This window comes from Heptranchias perlo, chromosome 6, assembly GCF_035084215.1.
Source record: "Heptranchias perlo isolate sHepPer1 chromosome 6, sHepPer1.hap1, whole genome shotgun sequence".
In the NCBI taxonomy this organism is placed as follows: domain Eukaryota; kingdom Metazoa; phylum Chordata; class Chondrichthyes; order Hexanchiformes; family Hexanchidae; genus Heptranchias; species Heptranchias perlo.
In genome coordinates, this window is record NC_090330.1 from 16,574,663 (window position 1) to 16,600,179 (window position 25,517).

The window sequence follows — 25,517 nt, forward strand, 5'->3', positions numbered from 1 at the left end:
GCAGAAAAGACTCCTAGACCGTTTTCAATTTCATCTTTAACTATTTTAACACAATTCACGCAAACTGGAATCCATCTAGAAGAGGTTTACATGCCATTTTCAGAAAGCTGATTAGTTTAAAATACCTGATGCATCCAAAGAAGTTGTAAAGAGATAACTTTCTGAAAAGGGTATATAAACCTCTTCTAGAACGATTCCAGTTTGCTCATTTAAATATTGTGCTGCTTAGTATTTTGCTTATGTCTTTTTTTGTTTCTATGTATCATTTTCTGCAAATAAATCTGGAACATTAGTTTGGCTTGGGTAAAGTTGAAAAGTATGATATTTTTCTGTCACCTGGAAGACAGTTGATCACAGTAAGCCATTCACACAATTGCAGGGTTAATCATTAGACCTGAACTACACTAGCACAACTACAACAGTGGCCAAAGATGCAGGTTGCAGTTGATAAGAATCTTGGGGGTAGATTTTGGTCTGGGCTCGTTTTCGGGCTTTGCGCCCATCTTATGCCCAAAAAACTGGCACAATGCATACCAATTTATACCCTCAGTCTTCTTATTGAAACTGTTGTCAAACAATTTACACAAGGAAAAAGCATTTGAAAGAAAGTCAGAACTGTGATAATTGCTCCCAAGGTAGATAAATGGATCATAGTTGATGGTGTTATTTCCGATTTGCAATCAAACAGCTATTGGAGGCCATCAATGGGAACATATACTTTTCATCTTAATCCAACTGATTCTCATTCCAAACTTGGTCATTTCGTTGTACAGACAGTTTGGAGTCTCTGACTAATGCTATTCATTTTTAGTAAAATTTTAAGCATTGTATAGATAGTGATAAAGGCATCACCAATGTGAATTCCAGAATGTCCAATGAAGATTTCTAGGACCATAATGCATCCTTGAGAAAACTTGACTTAATGTGAAGCACAGTGGTCACTTGTTTTTCAACAAGAGTACTGTTGGTGTTGTGTCACTGTACTGCAATTGATACGTTTGCAGATCCTCTGCTGGCACGCCCAAGTCAATCAGCAACAACCACAAAGTTTCACAGTTGATTTAAAAACCTTTGAGATCAAGAAAGGCTGCATAGAACAGTCTATTGAAATCATGTTGTTATAAGTTGGATGGTCTTCAGATGCTTTTTCTCATTCCCAGCAAAAAGGACTACTTCCACAGGCAAACACACACTTCCTATGAACTGAGACATGACCTTATGCACAAAATAATCTGAGAAATAGTGTGCTTTGGGTGAGTAATAAATCTGTTTACTGTCATTCTGATCCTTTTTCATTGACTGATAAATAACTGACAGACCATATATCTCAGGCTGTAAATATGAATCTGGATTTCAGAAAGGCATTTGACACTTTCTCAAATAACAGATGTTCAAAAATGTCCATGCCCCTGGGATAGAAGGCAAAGTATTAGAAGGAACTGATGTGTAGCCAATAGGTAGAAAACAAAGGATGGTGGTGTATGGGGAGGTGACAGATTGGAAACCAGCTACCGGTGGAGTGCCACAGAGTCGATGTTGGGTTCACTGTTGTTTATAGTTTTTAAATATAAATGATTCTGAGGATGGAACATTGTCCAAGGTGTCAAAAGTTTTTGGATGAAGCCGGTGGTCAATGATGCTAACTGATGTATGATAATTCAAAGGGATCTGAACAGGCTATGTCAATGGGCAGAGATGTAGCAGCTGCAGCTGGAGGTCAACACAGTTAAGCTTTAAATCATGAGATTAAGTAGAAGCACAAGTTTGGATTACATAGAAATAGTAGGGCAAGAAGGAGATCTGGGAGTTTTGGTGGATAAGTCATTAAAACAATTGGTTCAATGGTCATAGGAGTTGAAGAAAGCATAAAATGTGGCTATGACATACAGTATGGCTATAGTTCCAGAATCACATTAAGGAAGCTACTGCATGGCTTGTGAGGTAGACTAGATGAACCAATCTTCTTTACCGGACCACAACATTACTATGTTACTACATTGCTACTATCTGCGTCACTCCTTTCCCCCCTCAGCCTCTGCAACGAGCGATTTCTCATTCTCGGTGATTTCAACCTCATTAGGATAAGGGCAGCAGAGTTTTGGATGAGCTCAAGTTTATGAAGGGTGGAAGATGGGAGGCCGGCCAGGAGAGCATTGGAATAGGTGAGTCTGGAGGTAACAGGATAGTGGGATGTTTTCCTACATTAAAAGGTACTATATAGATGTAAGTAGTTATTAAAAATCTTACCTCTGCCACTCAACTTCTGTAGTCACATTTTTGTCACACTTTTTGTGTCATCTTTTTTCCCATTATAAGTTCCTCTGACCAAATTTATAATGGAAAATGGCTAAGTAAACTCGTCACTCTCATCAATTTGGCCAAGAAGTTATGCAATCTGGCGATTGGGTTCCCACAATTCTTTCATCATGTTTTTTTTTGTTTGCAGGGTACCTAATTTCCCAGGATGCATCAGTACTGTTCAGTTAGCTTAAGTGAGGAATATTTTTTATTATGTTTCTATCAATTTCTGCTCAAATGTTTTTCAAAATTATTTGAAGAACTGCTAGAGGACAAATTTCAAAAGTTTTGCTGAGGTAAAATTAATTTTAAGTGTTTTTCTGTTTTTAAAAAAAAGGGAGGCTGCATATGTGTGATGGAAAAAATGCCAGTGTTCTCATTACAAACCTGTTGTAGCCTTTGAGTTCCGTAAACCTTAGAAAGTGAAAGAAAGAGAGAGATGAGGGGAATAAAGTGTCTTTCTTCATGTAACTTTACACCCCCTAAACCACTCCACCTCTCTCTTTTCCTTTAAGACTCTCCTTAAAACCTACCTCTGTGACCAAGCTTTTGGTCACCTGTCCTAATCATAGAAATTTAAGGCACAGAAGGAGGCCATTCGGCCCATCGTATCTATGCTGGCCAAAAAAGAGCTATCCAGCCTAATCCCATTTTCCAGCTCTTGGTCTGTAGCCTTGTAGGTTATGGCACTTCAAGTGCATATCCAAGTACTTTTTAAATGCGATGAGGGTTTCTGCCTCTACCACCCTTTCAGGCGGTGAGTTCCAGACCCCCACCACCTGGGTAAAAAATGTTTCCTCAACTCCCCTCTAATTCTTCTACCAATCATTTTAAACCCATGCCCCCCGGGTTATTGACGGAAATAGGTCCTTCCTATCCACTCTATCAAGGCCCTTCATAATTTTATACACTTCAATTAAATCTCCCCTCAGCCTCCTCTGTTCCAAAGAAAACAACCCCAGCCTATCCAATCTTTCCCCATAGCTAAAATTCTTCAGTCCTGGCAACATCCTCGTAATTCTCCTCTGTACCATCTCTAGTGCAATCACATCTTTCCTGTAATTTGGTGACCAGAACTGCATGCGGTACTCTAGCTGTGCCCTAACTAGTGTTTTATACAGTTCTAGCATAACCTCCCTGCTCATATATTCTATGCCTCGGCTAATAAAGGAAAGTATCCCGTATGCCTTCTTAACCACCTTATCTACCTGTCCTGCTACCTTCGGGGAGGGATCTGTGGACATACATTCCAAGGTCCCTTGGATCCTCTACACTTTTCAGTATCCTACCATTTATTGTGTACTCCCTTGCCTTGTTTGCCCTCCCCAAATGCATTACCTCACACTTCTCCGGATTGAATTCCATTTGCCACTTTTCTGCCCACCTGACCAGTCCATTGATATCTTCCTGCAGTCTGCGGCTTCCTTCCTCACTATCAACCACACGGCCAATTTTTGTATCATCTGCAAACACCTTAATCATGCCCCCTACATTTAAGTCTAAATCATTGATATATAATACAAAAAGCAAGGGACCTAGTACTCAGCCCTCAGCTTTCCAGTAATAAAAACACCTGTCGACCATTACCCTTTGCTTCCTGCCACTGAGCCAATTTTGGATCCAACTTGCCACTTTCCATTAGATCCCATGAACTTTTACTTTTCTGACTAGTCTGTCATGTGGGACCTTGTCAAAAGCCTTGCTAAAATTCATGTAGACTACATCAAACACGCTACCCTCATCAACCTTTCTTGTTGCCTCCTCAAAAAATTCAATCAAGTTAGTCAGACACGACCTTCCCTTAACAAATCCATGTTGACTGTCCTTGATTAATCCGTTCCTTTCTAAATGATGATCAATACCGTCCCTCAGAATTTTTTCCAATAATTTGTCCATCACCGAGGTTAGGCTGACTGGCCTGTAATTACTCGATCTATCCCTTTCGCCCTTCTTAAACAACAGAACAACGTTAGCAGTCCTCCAGTACCACGCCTGTAGCCAGAGAGGCTTGGAAAATGATGGTCTGAGCCTCAGAGCCTCCGCTATTTCCTCCCTTGCTTCTCTTAACAGCCTGGGATACATTTCATCCAGCCCTGGTGATTTATCTACTTTCAAAAATGCTAATCCCCTTAATATTTCCTCTCTCACTATGTTTATTCCATCCAATATTTCACACTCCTCCTCAACTACAATGCCTGTATTGTCTCCCTCTTTTGTGAAGACAGGCGCAAAGTATTCATTATGATCCGTATCCATTTCTTCCGCCTCCACACACAGGTTACCGTTTTGGTCTCTAATATGCCCTACCCTTTCCTTAGTTATCCTCTTGCTCTTTATGTATTTATAAAACATCTTTGGGTTTTCCTTGATTTTACTTGCCAATATTTTTTCATGCCCCCTCTTTGCTTTCCTAATTTCCTTTTGTCTCCTTCTTAATGTCTCCTTCCTTGGCTCCATATCCATTTTTGTCTGATTATGCTCCTGTGAAGCGCCTTGGGGTATTTTACTACTTTAAAAGCGCTATATAAATGCAAGTTGTTGTTCAATTTAAAAAAACACATTTGAATTTTGAAGTCAGCTAATTACCTCACCTGTATTTTGTTGAAAGTTATAGATCAATGCTAATGGCCTAACACCAGTAAGACACAGATTCTAACTTTAGAATCACACACAGAAAGACACAAAGAGTAAGGCAGACAGGTAGTTTCTTTTTTCATTCTAATTTGATTTCTTTTTTTAAAAAAACACACAAGTTGAATTTCGATAGCAAACAAAACATCTTTGAGGCAAACAGATGGGGTATGGGGGAAGATGGACACAGAGGTTGAGGGAGCCTCTGGCCTCTCGCCACCTGTTCTGAGGGGCAGTGGGAGTAGATGGAGGATTAAGGGTGAGGCGGGTTACAGTGGAGCAAGGAGGAAATGAGAGAAATATACAGGTTGAATGGGTAGTTCAAAGGAGATGAGGTAAGGGGAATGGATAGTGGGAAGGTGAAGGGGTAGGGGATGCTATGGGAACGAAGGGTTGGGAAGAAGTGCGGGTAATTGGGACAGGCAATGGGAAGGAAGCAACTGAGGATCACATTTTCCCACAACCCACACTGCAAATGCAGCCTTCAACTGGAGATGGTTCCTTTCCACACCACACCACCTCCCATCCAAAGGAAAGAAGAAAAAGAGAAGCAAAATGAAGAGTTAAGGGGAGGGATTCAGAAAAGAAAAAAAAAGAGAAATACAGAATCGGGTGGGGGGTGGTGAGTGTGACAGAGAGGGAGAAAAGAACAAACAGCAATATGAAGACAGCAGAGGGAGATGAGAGAGACCATATTCTCTGACTTACCAGTCTACTAATATAATAAAAATTGTACGTCTTCACATACTTCCTGCCAACTTTTCCATTATAAATTCCTATGTCCTGAATTGCCTATGTAAACGAGTTAAACTGTAATTGCACTCTCCCACAATCACAATTTCCTGTTAGGCCTCTAGATGTCCCCACAATAGAATTTCTCCATTGTTGTGATGTGGAGATGCCGGTGATGGACTGGGGTTGACAAATGCAAGGAATCTTACAACACCAGGTTATAGTCCAACTGTTTTATTTGAAAATCACAAGCTTTCGGAGGCTTTCTCCTTCATCAGGTGAGTGTGGGATGGAGAAAGCCTGATGAAGGAGAAAGCCTCCGAAAGCTTGTGATTTTCAAATAAAACAGTTGGACTATAACCTGGTGTTGTAAGATTCCTTGCATTTCTCCATTGTTGACTGAGCAGATATTAGCTGTCACAGTCTCAATAATATCAGCAGGTGGAGTTTCAGAAGCTGTAGATGTTCAGCAAGCCTTCCAAAGCGAGAAACCACCCTGCCTGGATTGCCTCCCAGTATTTAGTCCGGTATAAATTATGAATTTTGATCTTTACATTTTTAAATTAACTTTTTAAAAAATTCAGTGATTGGGCCTCCATTCTGTCCACACTGCCCGCCAGCCTCCATTCCCACTTCGAGCTGATCCCTTGATCAGGCCTCTGACCCTATCAGTGCTGCCCTAACTGCTCCTTAAAAACTTTATTTTTAAGGTTTTTTTAGATAAAATACATACAATTTAACTTACTTTTTACATTTTTTTAAAATGGTATTTCTCAATTAATTTTCTACGGATCAGGTTTCCAGGTCCCTTGATGCGGCCCACTACCCACACTCCACTGTCTTACATTCTTTTAATGTTTGAATAAGGGGTCGGATTTCCCTGTGAGTGGCGAACGAATGGCGCCTGCCGCTCGTTAGACTTGGACTTGCCCATAGACTTTTCATGGGCTTTTGCACGGCAAGTTCCTCTCATGGGACGCTCAATCCAATGCAGTGCCCTCTCCCAGGCTTTTGGGACCTGTGTGAACAGGACAAGCAGCTGCATATCCCCCTTAACCAATCAGATTGAAGCATGTTAATAAGCCACGCAGAGACAGAACCAGGAAGTGTAAGTTAGAATAGTGAATTCAATGTCAAATCAGGTACAGAAAGCAAAATAAAGAGAGGGTAAGAAATATTGAATTAAGAGACTGAGATAAAAGTGACAACAAAATGTCCAATAACAATTCAAATCTGAAGGAACGAGACTTTACACTTGTGAAAGTTAATTTTCAATGCTGGAGAGGTTTTTTAGGCAGTCATTAAGACTTACCATGTCATTAAAAAGTGTGCTTAGACTTAAATGACTTGACGTACCTTTTTTTGGCGAGATTACTATGTATCCATCAGGTCAGTGCAAGAACTTCATGCCGTTCCATTCATTTGAATGGGGAGTCAGCTGGAGAGATGTCGTTCTCACGGAGCTTACGGAGGAGGGGTGCATCTGGTACAGAAACTTCTGGATTTCCAGGTTTGATTGCGCATGTGCGGTCACCGGAAATTGCTGTACCAGATGCACAGAAATAACGGTGAGCTGTATTAGCCTTGGCGTTATTTTCACAGGAAAATCCGGCCCAATAAATTTTTATATCTTCCAATCCTATCCTATCCTGCCCTTCCCTTTCCCTCTCTCCCATCTCCATTCTAGTTGGGCTCACCATACTAATATTACTGGTTTCTGCAGTGCAGTCACTTTCTCTAGGCTCTACCTTATTCTGACGTTCTCCAGCTGCCTTTGATTCTGTCCGCCATTACCCATACTCCTCTCCCGCACCCTCCCCCCCCTCAAAAATCAGATCACCTCTCAGTCTTCTCTTTTCTAGAGAAAAGAGCCCCAGCCTGTTCAGTCTTACTCTGCGGAGTTCTACCCTGGGACATCTCACTTCTCCATGACTCAGTATCTAACAGAAAGCTGATAGCAGCAAGGAGATCATAGTGACATACAGCCCTCGAATTTGAACTCACAACCTTGGTTGAGATAATATATATCTTCAAAGAAATATCTACATACAATTACTGTGTTTCAAGTAAAGTACCTTTACAGGTGATGAGCGCAATGGACTACGTCCTCTGGTTGAATTCCCTTGGCCTGAAGGTTTGCTTCGCAACATCTTTAACAAGTATTCTACCTCAGCTTTATAGAAATCTCTTTCCTGTGCTATATTCTTCACAAAAGTATCTAAAAGAAAAGGAGACTTATTTTGCTCATATGAGCGCAGCTGGGATTCTGTGCTTTCAGATTCCGGAATAAAGTCAAATTCTGAAATGAAACAAGAAGAAAAGTAGGATATGAGAGCAACAGTATTGGTAATCAATCAACTATTTCTTACTGCAGCCTGTTAAATTAATTATTCTCTATTTTGTAAATATAAATGTTTAAGAATTCAGTGAGGCAGGAGATATTGGCTTTTCCACTTTAGACAACCATGTTTGGTACTCAACATGCCTAGGTCAGCAGCAAAATAGTCAACATGCCTTAACTCCAAACTCAGTAAAGCATCCTATATTAAATCAGTGTGAATTTTTCAATTTCCCATACCAGTCATCCTTTTGCTTTTCTCTCTCTCTCTTGACAATATTGCTAATTTACTGGTCAATCTTTGGGTAGCTTTATGGTGTGCGAACTGGTTTGAGATTGGCCAAACTCATTTTGCACAAGATTTTTTAAGCTGTCAATGAGGGAAGATTTTCATTCCATCCATCTGGCCTGGACTCAAATCCAGATACCAGAGGTCAAATGACAATGTGATAACTATCAACCTCCCAATTCTCCCATTATTCACTCATTTGATAATAGCAATTTTACCTCTTCTTCTGCAGTGTGAGATCCAATTCATTATTTTCAAACTGTAGTACTGAAGTGTGAAAGCACAACCACAAAAATGAATAAATATTTAATTATTAGAATGATTAAATTATTCCCTTTAATAAGAGAAAAACTAAAAATACTGGAAATACACAGCAAGTCGGTTCACATCTCTGAAAGGTCTACACACTTTGAAAGGGTCTACACCAAAAATGTTAACTGTCATTTCACAGATATTGAAGGACTTAGAATCATACAATTGTTACAGCACAGAAGGAGGCCATTCGGCCCATTGAGCCTGTGATGGCTCTTTGTAAGAGCAATCCAGTTAGTCCCATCCCCCCATAGCCTGCAAATTTTTTCCCTTCAAATATTTATCCAATTCATTTTTGAAAGCCACGATTGAATCTGCTTCCACCACCCTTTCAGGCAGCCCATTCCAGATCATAACTACTCACTGCGTAAAAAAGATTTTCCTCACGTCGCCTTTGGCAAAAGAACCAATCACCTTAAATCTGTGTCCCTTGGTTCTTGACCCTTCCGCCAGTTTCTCTTTATTCACTTTATCCAAACTCTTCATGATTTTGAACACTTCTACCAAATCTCCCCTCAACCTTCTCTTCTCAGAGAACAACCCCAGCTTCTCCAGTCTATCCACGTTACTGAAGCCCCTCATCCCTGGAACCATTCTAGTAAATCTTTTCTGCACCCTCTCTAACACCTTCACATCCTTCTTAAAGTGCAGTGCCCAGAATTGGACACAATACTCCAGTTGTGGCCAAACCAGTGTTTTATAAAGGTTCATCATGACTTCCATACTTTTGTACTCTATGCTTCTATTTATAAATGATGTGGAGATGCCGGTGATGGACTGGGGTGGACAAATGTAAGGAATCTTACAACACCAGGTTATAGTCCAACAAATTTATTTTAAAATCACAAGCTTTCGGAGATTATCCCCTTCGTCAGATAAAGATTATATTTATAAAGACCAGGATCCCGTGTGCTTTTTTAACCACTTTCTCAAGCTGTCCTGCCACCTTCAAAGATTTGTGCACATATACCCCCAGGTCTCTCTGTTCCTGCACCCCCTTTAGAATTGTACCATTTAGTTTATATTGCCTCTCCTCATTCTTCCTGCCACATTGTATCACTTCGCACTTCTCTGCATTAAATTTCATCTGTCATGTGTCCGCCTATTCCCCCAGCCTGTCTAGGTCCTCTTGAAGTCTATCACTATCTTCCTGATTGTTTATTACACTTCCAAGTTTTGTGTCATTTGCAGTTTTTGAAATTGTGCCCTGTACACCCAAATCCAAGTCATTAATATATATCAAAAAAAGCAGCGGTCCTAATACTGACCCCTGGGGAACACCACTGTATACCTTCCTTCAGTCTGAAAAACAACTGTTCACCACTGCTCTCTGTTTCCTGTCACTTAGCCAATTTCGTACTCATGCTGCCACTGCCCCTTTTATTCCATGGGCTTCAATTTTGCTGACGAGCCTACTATGTGGCACTTTATCAAACGCCTTTTGAAAGTCCATATACACATCAACCACATTGCCCTCATCAACCCTCTTTGTTACCTCATCAAAAAACGATATAAAGTTAGTTAAATACGATTCGCCTTTAACAAATCCATGCTAGTTTTCCTTTATTAATCCACACATGTCCAAGTAACGATTAATTTTGTCCCAGATTATCATTTCTAAAAGCTTACTGTGTATCTACAGCATTTTCTATTTTATTTCAATTAATCCCCATTACAATTTATTTTCTAATATTACTAACTCATACAAATTCTCACTCTTTACAAATAGGACAGAACTTGAAAGGAATCAGGAGTTGGAGAACAATCTGACAGCATTGGGACTGCCGACAGGTTTTCATATCATATATGGTGCATCAATAATGTACAGGCTAATAAAGCCTGAAAATCTGTCCAAAATATGAGATGTCATCCCTGCTTTCAGAATATTGTAGTCAGCAGATACCCTGGTGAAGATTATAGATTTATTAAGTTTATAATTATGTTATTATGAATACTTTATTAGCAGAAGCTATAATGTATTAAATAATTAAAAACACTTTCCACTTACACAGGCCCATTATTTGACCACAATGCATTTTGTATGACGTAAGAATTTATCTTATTTGTAGTTTTCTTCTCCTTGTCCATGAGACCCACCCCTCCTGCTCCCTCGATCCTATTCCCACCAAACTGCTAACCACCCAACCTCCCTTCATGGCCCCAGTTAGCTGATATTGTTACTGGTTCCCTCTCCTCAGGTACTGTACCCCTCCCCTTCAAATCTGCCGCCATCACCCCTCTCCTCAAAAAAAACACCCTTGACCCCTATGTCCTTGCAAACTACCGTCCCAATTCCAACCTCCCTTTCCTCTCCAAAGTTCTTGAACGTAACCTCCCAAATCCGTGCCAATCTTTCCCGCAACTCCATGTTTGAATCCCTCCAATCAGATTTCCGCCCCTGCCACAATACTGAAACGGGCCTTATTAAAGTCACAAATGACATCCTATGTGACTATGACAATGGTAAACTATCTCTTCTCATCCTTCTCGACCTGTCTGCAGTCTTTGACATGGCTGACCACACCATACTCCTCCAAAGCCTTTCCTCCGTTGTCCAGCTGGGTGGCACTGCGCTCGCCTGGTTACATTCTCATCTATCCAGTCATAGCCAGAGAACACCTGCAATGGCTTCTCTTCCTGCTCCCGCACCGTTACCTCTGGAGTCCCCCAAGGATCTATTCTTAGCCCTCTCCTATTTTTCATCGACATGCTGCCCCTCGGCAACATCATCTCATCATCTAACAACACAACATCATTTTCCACACGTACGCTGACGACACCCAGCTCTACCTCACCATCACCTCTCTCGACCCCTCCACCGTCTCACATTTGTCACACTGCTTATCCAATATCCAGTACTGGATGAGCAAAAATTTCCTCCAACTAAATATTGGGAAGACCGAACCCATTGTCTTTGGTCCCCTTCGCAAACTCCATTCCCTAGCCACCGACTCTATCCCTCTCCCTGGCCAATGTCTGAGGCTGAACCAGACCATTCGCAAACTTGACGTCCTATTTGACCCTGAGATGACCTTCCGACCACATATCCGCTCCATCACCAAGACCACCTACTTCCACCTCTGTAACATCGTCCATCTCCACCCCTGCCTCCGCTCATCTGCTACTGAAACCCTCATCCATGCTTTGTTATTCTAGACTTGACTAGTCCAAAGCTCTACTGGCTGGCCTCCCATCTTCCACTCTCCATAAATTTGAGTTCATCCAAAACTCTGCTGCCTGTATCCGAACTCGCACCAAGTGCCGTTCTCCAATCACCCCCTTGTGTTCGCTGACCTACATGAGCTCCTGGTCCAGGAATGCCTCGATTTTAAAACTCTGGCTGTGGCCTAACTAGTGTTTTATACAGTTCTAGCATAACCTCCCTGCTCTTATATTCAGTGCCTCGGCTAATAAAGGAAAGTATCCCGGGTGCCTTCTTAGCCAACTTATCTACCTGTCCTGCTGCCTTCAGGGAGGGATCTGTGGACATGCGCTCTAAGGTCTCTCTGTTACTCCACACTTTTCAGTATCCTACCATTTATTGTGTATTCCCTTGCCTTGTTTGCCCTCCCCAAATGCATTACCTCACAATTAGAATCATAAAATGGTTACGGCACAAAAGAAGGCCATTCAGCCCATTGAGCCTGCGCCGGCTCTCTGCCAGAGCAATCCAGCTAGTCAGACTCCCCCGCTCTTTCCCCATAGTCCTGCAGATTTTTCTCCTTCAGGTACCTGTCTAATTCCTTTTTGAAAGCCACAATTGACCCTCCTTCCACCACCCTTTCAGGCAGTGCATTCCAGGTCCTAACCACTCGCTGCGAAAAAAGGTTTTTCCTCATGTCGCCTTTGGTTCGTTTGCGAAACACCTTAAACCTATGTCCTCTGGTTCACGGCCTTTCCACCAATGGGAACAGTTTTTCTTTATTTACTTTGTCTAGACCCTTCGTGATTTTGAACACCTCAATCAAATCTCCTCTCAACCTTCTCTGCTCTAGGGAGAACAATCCCAGCTTTTCCAGTCTATCCACCTAACTGAGGTCCCTCAACCCTGGAACCATTCCAGTAAATCTTTTCTGCACCCTCTCTAAGGCCTTCAAACCTTCCTAAAGTGCGGTGCCCAGAACTGGACACAATAGTCCAACTGTGGCTGAACTAGTGTTTTATAAATGTTCAACATAACATCTTCGCTTTTGTACTCTATGCCTCTATTAAAAAGCCCAGGATCCAATATGCGTTCTTAACCGCTTTCTCAACCTGTCCTGCCACCTTCAACGACCTGTGTACATATACCCCGAGGTCTCTCTGTTCCTGCACCTCCTTTAGAGTTGTACCCTTTACTTTATACTGCATCTCCTCGTTCTTCCTACCAAAATGTATCACCTCACACTTCTTAGCATTAAGTTTCATCTACCAAGTGTCTGCCCATTCCACCAGCCTGTCTACGTCCTCTTGAAGTCTATCGCTATCCTCCTCACTGTTTACTACACTTCCAAGTTTTGTGTCATCTGCAAATTTTGAAATTGTGCCCAGTACACCCAAATCCAAGTCATCAATGTATATCAAGAAAAGCAGTGGTCCCAGTATCGACCCCTAGGGAACACCTCCAGTCTGAAAAACAGCCGTTCACTACTACCCTCTGTTTCCTATTACTTAGTCAATTTTGTATCCATGTTGCCACTGCCCCTTTTAGTCTGTGGGCTTCAATATTATTGACAAGCCTATTATGTGGCACTTTATCAAACGCCTTTTGAAAGTCCATATACATTTCTCCGGATTGAATTCCATTTGCCACTTTTCTGCCCACCTGACCTGTCTATTGATATCTTCCTGCAGTCTACAGCTTTCCTCCTCACTATCAACCACACAGCCAATTTTTGTATCATCTGCAAACTTCTAAATCATACCCCCTACATTTAAGTCTAAATCATTGACATATACCACAAAAAGCAAGGGACCCAGTACTGAGCCCTGCGGAACCCCACTGGAAACAGCCTTCCAGTCATAAAAACACCTGTCAACCATTACCCTTTGTTTCCTGCCATTGAGCCAATTTTGGATCCACTTTCCACTTTCCCTTGGGATCTTGTCAAAAGCCTTGCTAAAATCCATATAGACTACATCAAACGCGCTACCCTCATCGACCCTCCTTATTACCTCCTCAAAAAATTCAATCGTTAGTCAGACACGACCTTCCCTTAACAAATCCATGCTGACCGTCCTTGATTAATCTGTTCCTTTCTAAATGATTAATATTGTCCCTCAGAATTTTTTCCAATAATTTGTCCACCACCAAGATTAGGCTGACTGGCTTGTAATTACTCAGTCTATCCCTTTCTCCCTTCTTAAACAATGGTACAATGTTAGCAATCCTCCAGTCCTCAGTACCACACCTATAACCAGAGAGGCTTGGAAAACGATGGTCAGAGCCTCCGCTATTGCCTCCCTTGCTTCTCTTAACAGCCTGGGATACATTTCATCCAGGCCTGGCGATTTATCTACTTTCATAGATGCTAAACCCCTTAATATTTCCTCTCTCGCTATGTTTATCCCATCCAATATTTCACACTCCTCCTCCTTAACTGCAATGTCTGCAACGTCTCCCTCTTTCGTGAAGACAAGCACAAAGTATTCATTAAGAACCATATCCACGTCTAACGCCTCCACATACAGGTTACCCTTTTGGTCTCTAATAGAACCTACTCTTTCCTTAGTTATCCTCTTGCTCTTTATGTATTTATAAAACATCTTTGAGTTTTCCTTGATTTTATTTGCCAGTATTTTTTCATGCCTCCTCTTTGCTTTCCTAATTTCCTTTTGTCTCCTTCTTAATGTTTTCTTCCTTGGCTCCATATTCATTTTTGTCGCATTATGTTCCTGTGAAGCGCCTTGGGACGTTTTACGACATTAAAAGCGCTATATAAATGCAAGTTGTTGTTAATGAAAGCACTAATTCATTAGCACGGTTCCAAGGGCACCAGCAGCCCTTGCCCAATGATTCATTCTCCCGTGAGCCTGGACATGCGAGTGTGGCAGGCTATTCGACTGTGAAGACCCAAAAGTCAAGCCTGATTATGCTGTCACCTGATGACCACCTGCACATCTTTTCCAGCAAGAATCACTGGATTTCAATCAGGAATGTCAACCCTGGCTAACTTTTATCTTTTTGCAACCCATGAGCAATCTAGGGCCCCCACCATCACACTGGCTGAAATTAACTAATTCAGCACAGATCAGGGATTAGATCACAGAGCTTCTGTACCAGGAAATGCAATTACCGATTAAGCCATCTGGGAAGCTCAATACCCAGAGTTTCAATGTGATTTAACACTTCTAAATCTAAATTATTTTGCTGCCTAGACGTTGACTTTTATACATTGAATCGGTCTTTCCAAATGACAGCCAACCTTTATCAAGGAACTCCTCAGCTTTATTTTGTTGACACTTCTCCAATTGATTTAACACCCCATTGCTCCCTTCAGTCTTCGCCTGTAATTCTGCTCTAATTTCCTCAAGTTGCTGCTTGGATTTTGCTGTATCCTGGAGAAAGGGAAGAAATAACTTTTAAAAGGGAGATTAATATTACAAAATATGTGCCAAATACCAAAAAATTGCTAATATTCATGAACTGGCATTTGAATTTTCTGTTGATCCGAGCCCCATCCCAATCCTAACCTGCTAAACTCAAGCCAAATTGGAAGCAACGAACTTGCAAAGTCAGATTCAATAATATGAAAACGTGGCTCTATTCTATTTGATAGAGTTCAGATTTCTTGGTGAACAGAGAGCTACCTTTCTACAAGAAACCAAGTCAAGCTAGTAGAAATCTAATTGTCTGATTAAAACCCTGAGCAAGCTTAGTTGGATTGAACTTTTTGGTTCAATATAATGTTGATGGTTATTATTATTACAATCATACTAAATCAACTTCAATTTTGAGTCTGCAAAATTACATAGCACCACTTACTGATCTGAGCTTTAGGATGGCTTGCTCCAACACAACAATGTCCCTCTCTTGCTTTTCAATTTCAATCTATTATAAAGATATTCAATTATTATACTTCAACAATACAGTACCATCTAAAATTGGCTGTAAAATGATCACATTTGTTCCAAGTATTTCAAGTAAGTGATGCCTGCATCGTAATGCAGGTTAGGTACACCAAAAGTTAAATACCATGCAATATATACAGACAGTTACTCATCTTATGATGCATGTCACCTGCATTATGATGTAGACATAATTGTGTACGCTTTCATTGCCTTTTAAGGCATGCATTTCCATATATAAATGAATTTCTTTCCAATGCAGAGCTCCAACTGGGTTATTTGCAGCTATTATGCATTAAATAAATTAATCTATGAATTTAGAGTCCCTTCTTGGAAATACTATGACACTGCATAAACTATTTTAACTATACTGCATATGCAATATTGCCAATCTCACCCCCACCCCCTCCTTCAATTATGTCTCCTGCCATCTGATAATGGAGATAGGACAAGAGTAATGGAGAAGTCTGTGGACATCCTATTTTCCCAGATGCAGAAGGCATAATGGTAAGAAATATGAAAGTGGCATACACATATTTAATTATAGAAGCTGGTAGTCCTCTGTAACAAGGATGAGAAGCTTTATAAACAGTACAAAATGACATGCCAAATCAAAAACCAGTTGACCAAGACAAGAGAAACCAGCAAGCTGAAGAGATACAAGCCCAGATTTTCCCTTGCAGCAGCACTGCCACTGCAAGTGCGATAGAATCATACAGCACAGGGGGAGGTCATTCGGCCCATCGTGCTTGTGCTGGCTCTCTGAAAAAGCTACCAATTGGTCCCGCTCCCCTGCTCTTTCCCCCAGCCCTGCAAATTTTTTCTTTTTAAGTAGAGATTCAGTTCCCTTTTGAAAGTTACTATTGAATCTGCTTCTATCACTCTTTCAGGAAATGCATTCCAGATCATAACAACTAGCTGAGCAGAACGTTTGCCCATCTTCCTGACGCAGACAAATTTTTCGGGATCAACTTACTTTAAATATTCTAGATGAGCTCCTAGTGATATTCCCATCTCTGATTGGGAATTCGCCATTGGCAGCAAATGGCATGGTGCTGCAGGATTTAAATGCCTGCAGCAGTTTAAGGAGCTAAGGATCATCAAAACAAATTGTTTTATTCTGACAAGCAGCATGAACAGTTCTGAAATGTCTGTAAGGTCAGGCATGGGGCACAGGGATCCCAAATTTTCTGAAGCTTGCATAGAAGTGCTGCTGAACTAAATTCATGCGAGAAGGAAGCACTTTTTGGAACACAAGGGAGGTGGCCAGCCAAGGGAACTGCACTGGCACAATCAAAGAAGTTGGTCCTGGTAAAAGGTGCCACCTCCACAAACCCCCTCCCCAGCTATTCTGAGCTGCAAGAAGTTTAATGATCATAGGAGGTCAGACAAAGGAAGAAGAGTCAGCCATACTTTCCAAGAATGTATTGTACTAAGCATTTTTGCCACCTTCCCTTTGCTGTGTTGAAGGGCTTCAAGAACTCACCAGTAATGTCCAGGAAGTTCCCTTTATACTCCAATCTTCACCTACAAGTGTCCCTTCGTTCACAGCCTGACATACAATCACCCGCTAAAACCCTCAGGTTACATACACTTGATTGTTCATGCACTTGTCTGTTCATGCACTTGTCATCACCCCCATTATGGTGTGCATGCTGTCACCTGGTTTAACTGCATCTCATAGCAAAGAGAGCAATCTTACTGTTTGCAGTCTTCTTAAAGACCAGAACACAAAAAGGTGATTGGCCACAGAGGGTGTCCCCTCCCCACCCCCGGCTAGCCTCTGGCCTCTCAACCCTTGACCACAGAAAGCCTTGGATCTCCAAGGAGGCAGACAGGAGAGAGAGTTGGATTTGGGGAAGTTGAAGGGCAGGTTCAGGCCACAGGTTTATCATGACACTTTGTTTCACTTCCTTCTCATGCTGGAAGGTCATGCATAATGTGTCAGCAAACTACATTATGAAACCTTCATGTTACTCCTTCTACCAAAAGTCACGTGAACACATTCTGACCTCCTTGTCATCCTCCTCTAGATGTCATGCAGCAAGAAACATAGGATAGTGAAGATCTACCTCTTCTCTCAGTTTCCAGCCCTGCCAGCACTGTGCTAAACAGTGAGAAGGGAGCACATAAGGAAATACACAAAGCATAAGTAGGCAGGAAATATGGGGGTGAAAGTTGAGATGGTGGACGTTCTTGACAGGAGGGTCTGAATAAGGCAAATTCTGCTTTTACTACACACTATTCCGGGATTTCTACCAGTGCTTTGGGAATCAAATTCCACAGTAGAGTTGGTGTGCTGCACTTTATCTTATAAGGAGGTCTCCTCATGCATAGCCTGGAAGAGGAAGCCAGCAGAGGGGATCAGGCAGACAAGCAGCAGTATGAAGAGGATGTCGAGGAGGATCCATATAGGATGCAAAACACGTTTGTGCTCTACAGTCTTGAAATTAATGCTCTGGTCAATTACAGGTCAGACTGAAATCCTTCGCACTCCGCAGCCGTGATCCAGAGTTAAAATCTTGTTGGAGTCCGAATTGAATCATCGGACCCCGACATTTCCATACCGGCTGCCTGTGGCAGGTGTCCCATCACTCCTGAAAACCCAGGACTTCAAACAGCAGGGGGCATAATGCGGCGTAAACACAGCAGTTAGTGCTCGGCCACCATTTTAACTCCCCGCCCGCACCGTTCCTGCCAGGTGGACAGGGTTAAAATGGGGCTCTAGTTTTGTTTGTAGGACAGTCAATTAAGAAGCCACAAACATTCTAGCTCTGGTATTAACTGTGATACAGAAATTTATATTAAACAATTTGTGTGACATGTTTAATGTATAAAACTATCCCTATATTGATTTTATATTAAGTTCGGTATATGCAGCACATGTTTCATTGAAATCTCATTCTAAGTACCTGCAGTACTCACTAATCCTGCAGATAATGCTGTGAGATATTTTCAATGTTAAAGGTGTCATGCATAAATGAAATTTAACACAATGAAGTGCAAAGTGATTTTGGTGGGAAGAATGAGGAGCAGCAATATAAACTAAATGGTACAATGTTTTTTTATTCGTTCATGGGATGTGGGCGTCACTGGCAAGGCCAGCGTTTATTGCCCATCCCTAATTGCCCTTGAGAAGGTGGTGGTGAGCCGCCTTCTTGAACCGCTGCAGTCCGTGTGGTGAAGGTTCTCCCACAGTACTGTTAGGTAGGGAGTTCCAGGATTTTGACCCAGCGATGATGAAGGAACGGCGATATATTTCTAAGTCGGGATGGCGTGTGACTTGGAAGAAAAGGTGCAGGTGGTGGTGTTCCAGTGTGCCTGCTGCCCTTGTCCTTCTAGGTGGTAGAGGGCGTGTGTTTGGGAGGTGCTGTCAAAGATGCCTTGGCGAGTTGCTGCATTGCAACCTGTAGATGGTACACACTGCAGCCACGGTGCGCCGGTAGTGAAGGGAGTGAATGTTTAGGGTGGTGGATAGGGTACTAATGAAGCGGGCTGCTTTGTCCTGGATGGTGTTGAGCTGCTTGAGTGTTGTTGGAGCTGCACTCATCTAGGCAAGTGGAGAGTATTCCATCACACTCCTGACTTGTAGATGGTGGAAAGGCTTTGGGGAGTCAGAGGTGAATCACTCGCTGCAGAATACCCAACCTCTGACCTGCTCTTGTAACCACAGTATTTATGTGGCTGGTCCAGTTAAGTTTCTGGTCAATGGTGACCCCCAGGATGTTGATGTTGGGGGATTCGGCGATGGTAATGCCATTGAATATCAAGGGGAGATGGTTAGACTCTCTCTTGTTGGAGATGGTCATTGCCTGGCACTTGACTGGTGCGAATGTTACTTGCCACTTATCAGCCCAAGACTGGATGTTGTCCAGGTCTTGCTGCATGCGGGCTCGGACTGCTTCATTATCTGAGGGGTTGCGAATGGAACTGAACACTGTTCTGAAGGGGGTGCAGGAACAGAGAGACCTGGGGATATATGTGCACAAATCTTTGACGGGGGCAGGACAGGTTGAGAAAGCGGTTAAATAAGCATCCAGGATCCTGGGCTTTATAAACAGAGGCATAGAATACAAAAGCAAGGAAGTTATGTTGAACCTTTATAAAACACTGGTTTGGCCGCAACTGGAGTATTGTATCCAATTCTGGGCACCACACTTTAGGAAGGATATGAAGGCCTTAAAAAGGGTGCAGAAAAGATATACTAGAATGGTTCCAGGGATGAGGGACTTCAGTTACAAGGATAGACTGGAGAAGCAGGGGTTGTTCTCCTTAGAGCAGAGAAGGTTAAGAGGAGATTTGATAGAGCTGTTCAAAATCATGAAGGGTTTAGATAAAGAGAAACTGTTACCATTGGCGGAAGGGTTGAGAACCAGAGGACACAGATTTAAGGTGATTGGCAAAAGAACCAAAGGCGACATGAGGAAAAAAATTTTTACGCAGCAAGTAGTTATGATCTGGAATGTGCTGTCTGAAAGGATGGTGGAAGCAGATTCAAAAAGGGATTGAATAAATACTTGAAGGGAAAAAAATTTGCAGGGCTACGGGGAAAGAGCAGGACAATGGAACTAACTGGATTGCTCTTACAAAGAGCCGGCACAGGCGCGATCGGCCGAATGGCCTCATACTGTGCTGTAATCATTCTATGCTCCCCTACCACTGCACAGACACACACAGTAGCTCCTATTTTATGCTTAAAGTATATATATTTTTTTAATTCGTTCATGGGATGTGGGCGTCGCTGGCAGGGCCAGCATTTATTGCCCATCCCTAATTGCCCTTGAGAAGGCGGTGGTGAGCCACCTTCTTGAACAACTGCTAGGCCATTTGAGAGGGCAATTAAGAATCAACCACATTGCTGTGGGTTTGAAATCACAAAGGCCAGACCAGGTAAGGACGGCAGGTTTCCTTCCCTAAAGGGCATTAGTGAACCAGATGGGTTTTTATGACAATCCAGTAGTTTCATGGCCAATATTACTGATACTAGTTTTTTTTTCCAGATTTTTATATAATTAATTGAATTTAAATTCCCCAGCTGCCGTGGCAGGATTTGAACTTATGACTCCGGAATATAGTCTAGGCCTCTGGATTGCTAGTCCAGTAACATAACCACTATGATACCGTACCCGATGTCACCCAGTAAGTACACAATCCGGCCGCTACATTCTCACAAATCGTTCAAAATGGGTTTAAATAAAAAAATTACATATTTTGCAAGAACCTGAATAAATTTATCTGCTAAATCATCTTTTGTATTTTTTAATGCCTTCATTGAAGTTTTTGCTCTGAGGCCTCAGGCTTTCCCAAAGGCATGGGCTTGTGCTTAATAGTTTTGCCCAGACCAGTGACTGAGCTGAACTCAGGCAACAGCACCTTTAACATAGAAAAATGTTCCAAGCTGCTTCACAGAGGCAGAAGTAAAAAACAGACACCAAGCTGAAGGAGGAAAGACGAGGGGTTATCAAAAGCTGAGTCAAAGATAACATCCAGGCTTGGGCTGATATGTGGCAAGTAACATTCGCACCACATAAATGTCAGGTAATGACCATCTTCAACAAGAGAGTGCATATCTACCTCCTCATGACATTCAATGGCATTACAATCACCAAGTCCCCCACCATCAACATCCTGGAGGTCACCATTCACCAGAAACTCAACTGGGCCAGGCACATAAATAGGTAAGAGTAGTCCTGCCAAATGGACAATGGGGGAACAGTGTTGGAAGAGGATGGTGTGATCAACTGTGTGATCAGCTGCAGAGAGGTTGAGGAGAACAAGGAGGGATAATGCACAATTGTCACAGTCACAAAGAATGTCATTCATGACTTTTTTTTTCTTCGAGGATTTCATTTTCACATCGTTCACCTGACGAAGGAGGAAGCCTCCGAAAGCTTGTGAATTTAAAATAAAATTGCTGGACTATAACTTGGTGTTGTAAAATTGTTTACAATTGTCAACCCCAGTCCATCACCGGCATCTCCACATCATTCATGACTTTGGTTAGCAGTTTCAGGACTGTGGGAAGGCAGAAGCCTCATTGGAGGGATTCAAACAGGGAGTTGCAACTTATGAACGGACCTTGGAAAAGAAAATTAGGTTGGAAATGGGCAGTAACTAGTAAGGACAGAAGTGTCAAGGGTGGATTTTTTGAGGAAAAGTGTGATGACAGTAGCTTTGAAGGGGAGGTAACAGTGCCGAGTGAAATCTTTACAATGTAAGCTGGCATGGAAGTCAGAAAGGGATTTTGGGTGGTCGGGAGGTTAGTGGCAATGGCTTCAATGGAGCAAGAGGTCAGTCTTACAAATGAAATGAACTTGAAGGAGACATGGAAGAAGATGGGGGAGAAACTAGAGAGAGAAAGGAGTTCAGTCTAGGGTAGGAAGGGGAAGATGTGACTTGGTGAGCAAGGGAAAGGGGGAAGCAGCAGAGGTAGCTCAATAGATGGTCTCATCTTGTTCAAGAGATCCATAAGCTCCTGGCAATTGTTGCTAGAGGCGAGAGTGAAAGGGACAGGGGAGATAGTTTTATGGAGGTAGTTAGTAGTAGAAAAAAGGAGCCTGGGGTTATCTTTGCTCTCCAAGATGACTCTAGAGTAATGGGGGGTTTTGGCAGAGGACAGCAAGGCCCAGTAGCGCTTGATGTAGTCAAGCCATATCTGGCAATGGATGGCTACACCTGCCTGAGCAGTGTGCAGTGTGCCTAATTTCCCAGGAGGCAACAGTACCAGTCAGTCAGCTGTACTGTTAAGTTCCAGCCAGCTGGTTCTGGAGGAAATATTTCTGTTCTTAGGATTTTAAGAGGAGGTTTACCACTATTGACACACCTGGAAGTGCATGAGCACATGATGCATCACAGCACCTCCCAGTACTTCCGAGGTAAGTAATTAGGTAGTGCTCCTAATGCTGGGAGCATGAATGCCCAGGGGGGAGTGGATAGCCAATATTACCAGCACAGAAGAGCTACTGCTGTATTTTAAAAGGGGCACCTGAACTTTCAAAGCGTAGGAATTGTCCTTAGCTGTTGTTGGAAAGATGGCTGAGGAGACCGCAAGTGAGGGGAGAGGATTGCTTCCTTTACAGACAAAGCCCCAGAAAGAGGTTACAAGGGTGCAGGTGGGGGAGGCATCCCATTTTCATGCATGACATTTTCCAACTTCCACTAAAATACTCCACCAACACCCACGCATGCTCCATGTTCTTGTACTGCTTTGGGAATTTAGCAGAATGTATAATTACTTAGCACATCATCCATCTCGCATTGTAAGCAAAGGAAACCCATAACAGAAGGGAGAGGCAAGCAACTGGTGGCAGCATCCCCAACCTGAAGCACCTAATGCACTTGGATGAAGTGACCTTGGAAATTTTGGCCCCTGGTCCATAGATCCTATTGAAAAGGGACACACAGGTGGCAAGCCCACATGTCCATGCTGGTATCCATCATTGTTGCTTTTTCTTCCCTCTATGAACCTGTCACACATTCAGGCATTCTATCAATAGGAAACCTAACAGGCAATATTATAGAGTCATAGAGTTATACAGCACGGATAGAGGCCCTTCGGCCCATCGTGTCCGCGCCGGCCATCAGCCCTGTCTACTCTAATCCCATATTCCAGCATTTGGTCCGTAGCCTTGTATGCTATGGCATTTCAAGTGCTCATCCAAATGCTTCTTGAATGTTGTGAGGGTTCCTGCCTCCACAACCCTTTCAGGCAGTGAGTTCCAGACTCCAACCATTATAGTATGGCATGTGTTGGGAAATGAAATGTGTTACAAAGGGGATCATTTTACTTTGGGCGATTAAGTGTAAAACAAGCAATTGACTTCAATGAAAATGAAAATTGAGAGTTGTATAATGGGTGGCTGATCCGATATCGGCCGTTTTACACTATCACCCAAAGTCAAAATTGCCCCCAAGGAGTGTACTGCTGATACCAATGAATGTTTGGAATGTTTGTTCCCAGTGTATTTCCATAGGTAAGGGTGAGGATAATCAAGTTCCAAAACCTGAAGTTATGGTGCCTTCCACCTCACAATATTGCAGCACTCACTCCACTCTAGTAGAAATATTCACTCTGGAGTTAACCCTCAGCTGCCAAGTTCCAAGACTGGTGCCATTCAAGACCTTTACACTAAAGAATGCTGCTTTATAAGTACTGCCAATACAATTGAGTCCTTTGAAAGTGTGCAAAGTGTGATGGCTAGTGTGGAAATTCCAGTATACAAAATCAGTAGTGTGACTGCTTCAGTGAACCGCAGTCCACCCTGGAGCAAATGACACATCCAGGGTCATCTAAGTCCTAATGATGCCAAAGCTGATGCTATAAAGACCTTTGACTCTAATTTCCATGAGTCTGTTTCTGTGTGGATTTACCACGTGAGGAATTAGCTGCACAGTATCATTTCACATTAGATCCTTACAGCCAAAAGACAGAAGAGACTTTCATCCTATCAGTCTGAGCGGGATTTAAACCCAGATCCCAGAGGTGAAAGGCTACGGTATCATCACATTCCCTACTTCATAGTTTAAGTGAAATAGTTCTCCAGTTGCAGCATGGAACACAAAGATTTACTGGAGAACCCTTTCATTTTTGTACTCTTGACCAAATCCCACCAGGAACTGAACTGAGAGTGCCCAAACTAATTTCCCATTGGACCCTTACAGCCACCAAGTTCTCAGCCTTGGCCTCATTCTCTCCATTTCTCCTAGCCCTTTGAGACCTTCCTTACATCTTCTGCAGGGTGACTCTTCTGCTGATAGTGGGCTGATGCACAATAATGCTATCAGCAGTTTCAATACCTTTACTGGGCTGTAGAATAGGATAACCACTCTACCTATCCAGACAATAGAATCTTTATTTCAGCATGCCTATTGCATCCTCTATTTATATACTTGTGGAGGCATGTGCCTCAATATATTTTCTTTTTGCTGTAGTTTGTGGATTCCACACCACCGTCATCAGCCACAGCTCGAAAGGGTATGCCCGGTCACCCAGAATTCACCCATCTAAGGCAGAAATGCCATGAAATAATGGTGGGACTATTGACTGATGTACAGTAAATGCATCATTGGCAGCTTCCGGGGAACCTAGCATCTACCTGCATAATGATGTTCTAATGGTCACATACAGCCTGGATATTAAAAGGAATAAAACCCCTTCTCACTCATAAATGTCACTGCATTGCTGAAAGGAGCCTATGTGGCTACATCAGTGCCATCAGTGGAGCCCTGCACTCTTGGGAACCCGGACACTCTGAAGAGGTGAAGAGCCCCCTCTAGCTTCTGTTACTATCCTTTAGAAAAGTGATAAAATCCTTCAACCCAGCAAACAATGCTTCAGCAACCTGAGGTAGGCACCAGTGCAGTGCAGACTGACTCATCTGAAAAGGTATATATTGGAGGGATATCTGCAAAAGCACAGAACTTTCAACAGTGAGGACTTTTTTAAAAATGGGAATTTGGAGAGAGTGAGAATTTTAATGCAGAGGTGGAATGAGGTGCTCAGTAATTCAAACCAAGGGGCAACAGTAAATACATAACTAAATAATTAGCAATCAATTAGATCCAAGGGGATAAAATTAACTAAGTAGAGGATACCAAAATTAAAGGGATCCAAATTACATTAAATAAAAATCTGGTATACATAAATAAATAGGAATTAAGGGGATACTAAACTAAAACATATGTGACATATACATAAATAGTAGTAATATGATGGGACAGCTGAGACCAGTCACCTGCAATTCCTGTGCCATGTGGGATTTCCAGGGCGCTTCATGTGTCCTGGGTAAACAAGTGTGCAGAAAGTGCCTCCAGCTGCTCGAACTCAAGCTTGAGGAGCAGATGGAGGGCATACGGGAGGCTGAGAATTTC

General features: G+C 42.4%; 1 protein-coding gene across 3 annotated transcripts in view; it reads right to left on the bottom strand.

Annotated features, from left to right (window-relative positions):
- tsga10 (testis specific, 10) overlaps positions 1-25,517 on the bottom strand; it is a 130,923-nt gene that overhangs the window by 52,896 nt on the left and 52,510 nt on the right. Inside the window, exons 6-9 of one of the 3 annotated variants that reach the window (XM_067985832.1) lie at positions 15,565-15,630; positions 15,005-15,137; positions 7,737-7,960; positions 2,686-2,712 (exon numbers count right to left, since the gene is read on the bottom strand). In XM_067985832.1, the coding sequence (XP_067841933.1) occupies positions 2,686-2,712; positions 7,737-7,960; positions 15,005-15,137; positions 15,565-15,630 (450 nt within the window). The remainder of the gene's footprint in view (positions 1-2,685; positions 2,713-7,736; positions 7,961-15,004; positions 15,138-15,564; positions 15,631-25,517) is intronic. The other 2 variants (XM_067985835.1, XM_067985834.1) reach the window with 2 other exon arrangements.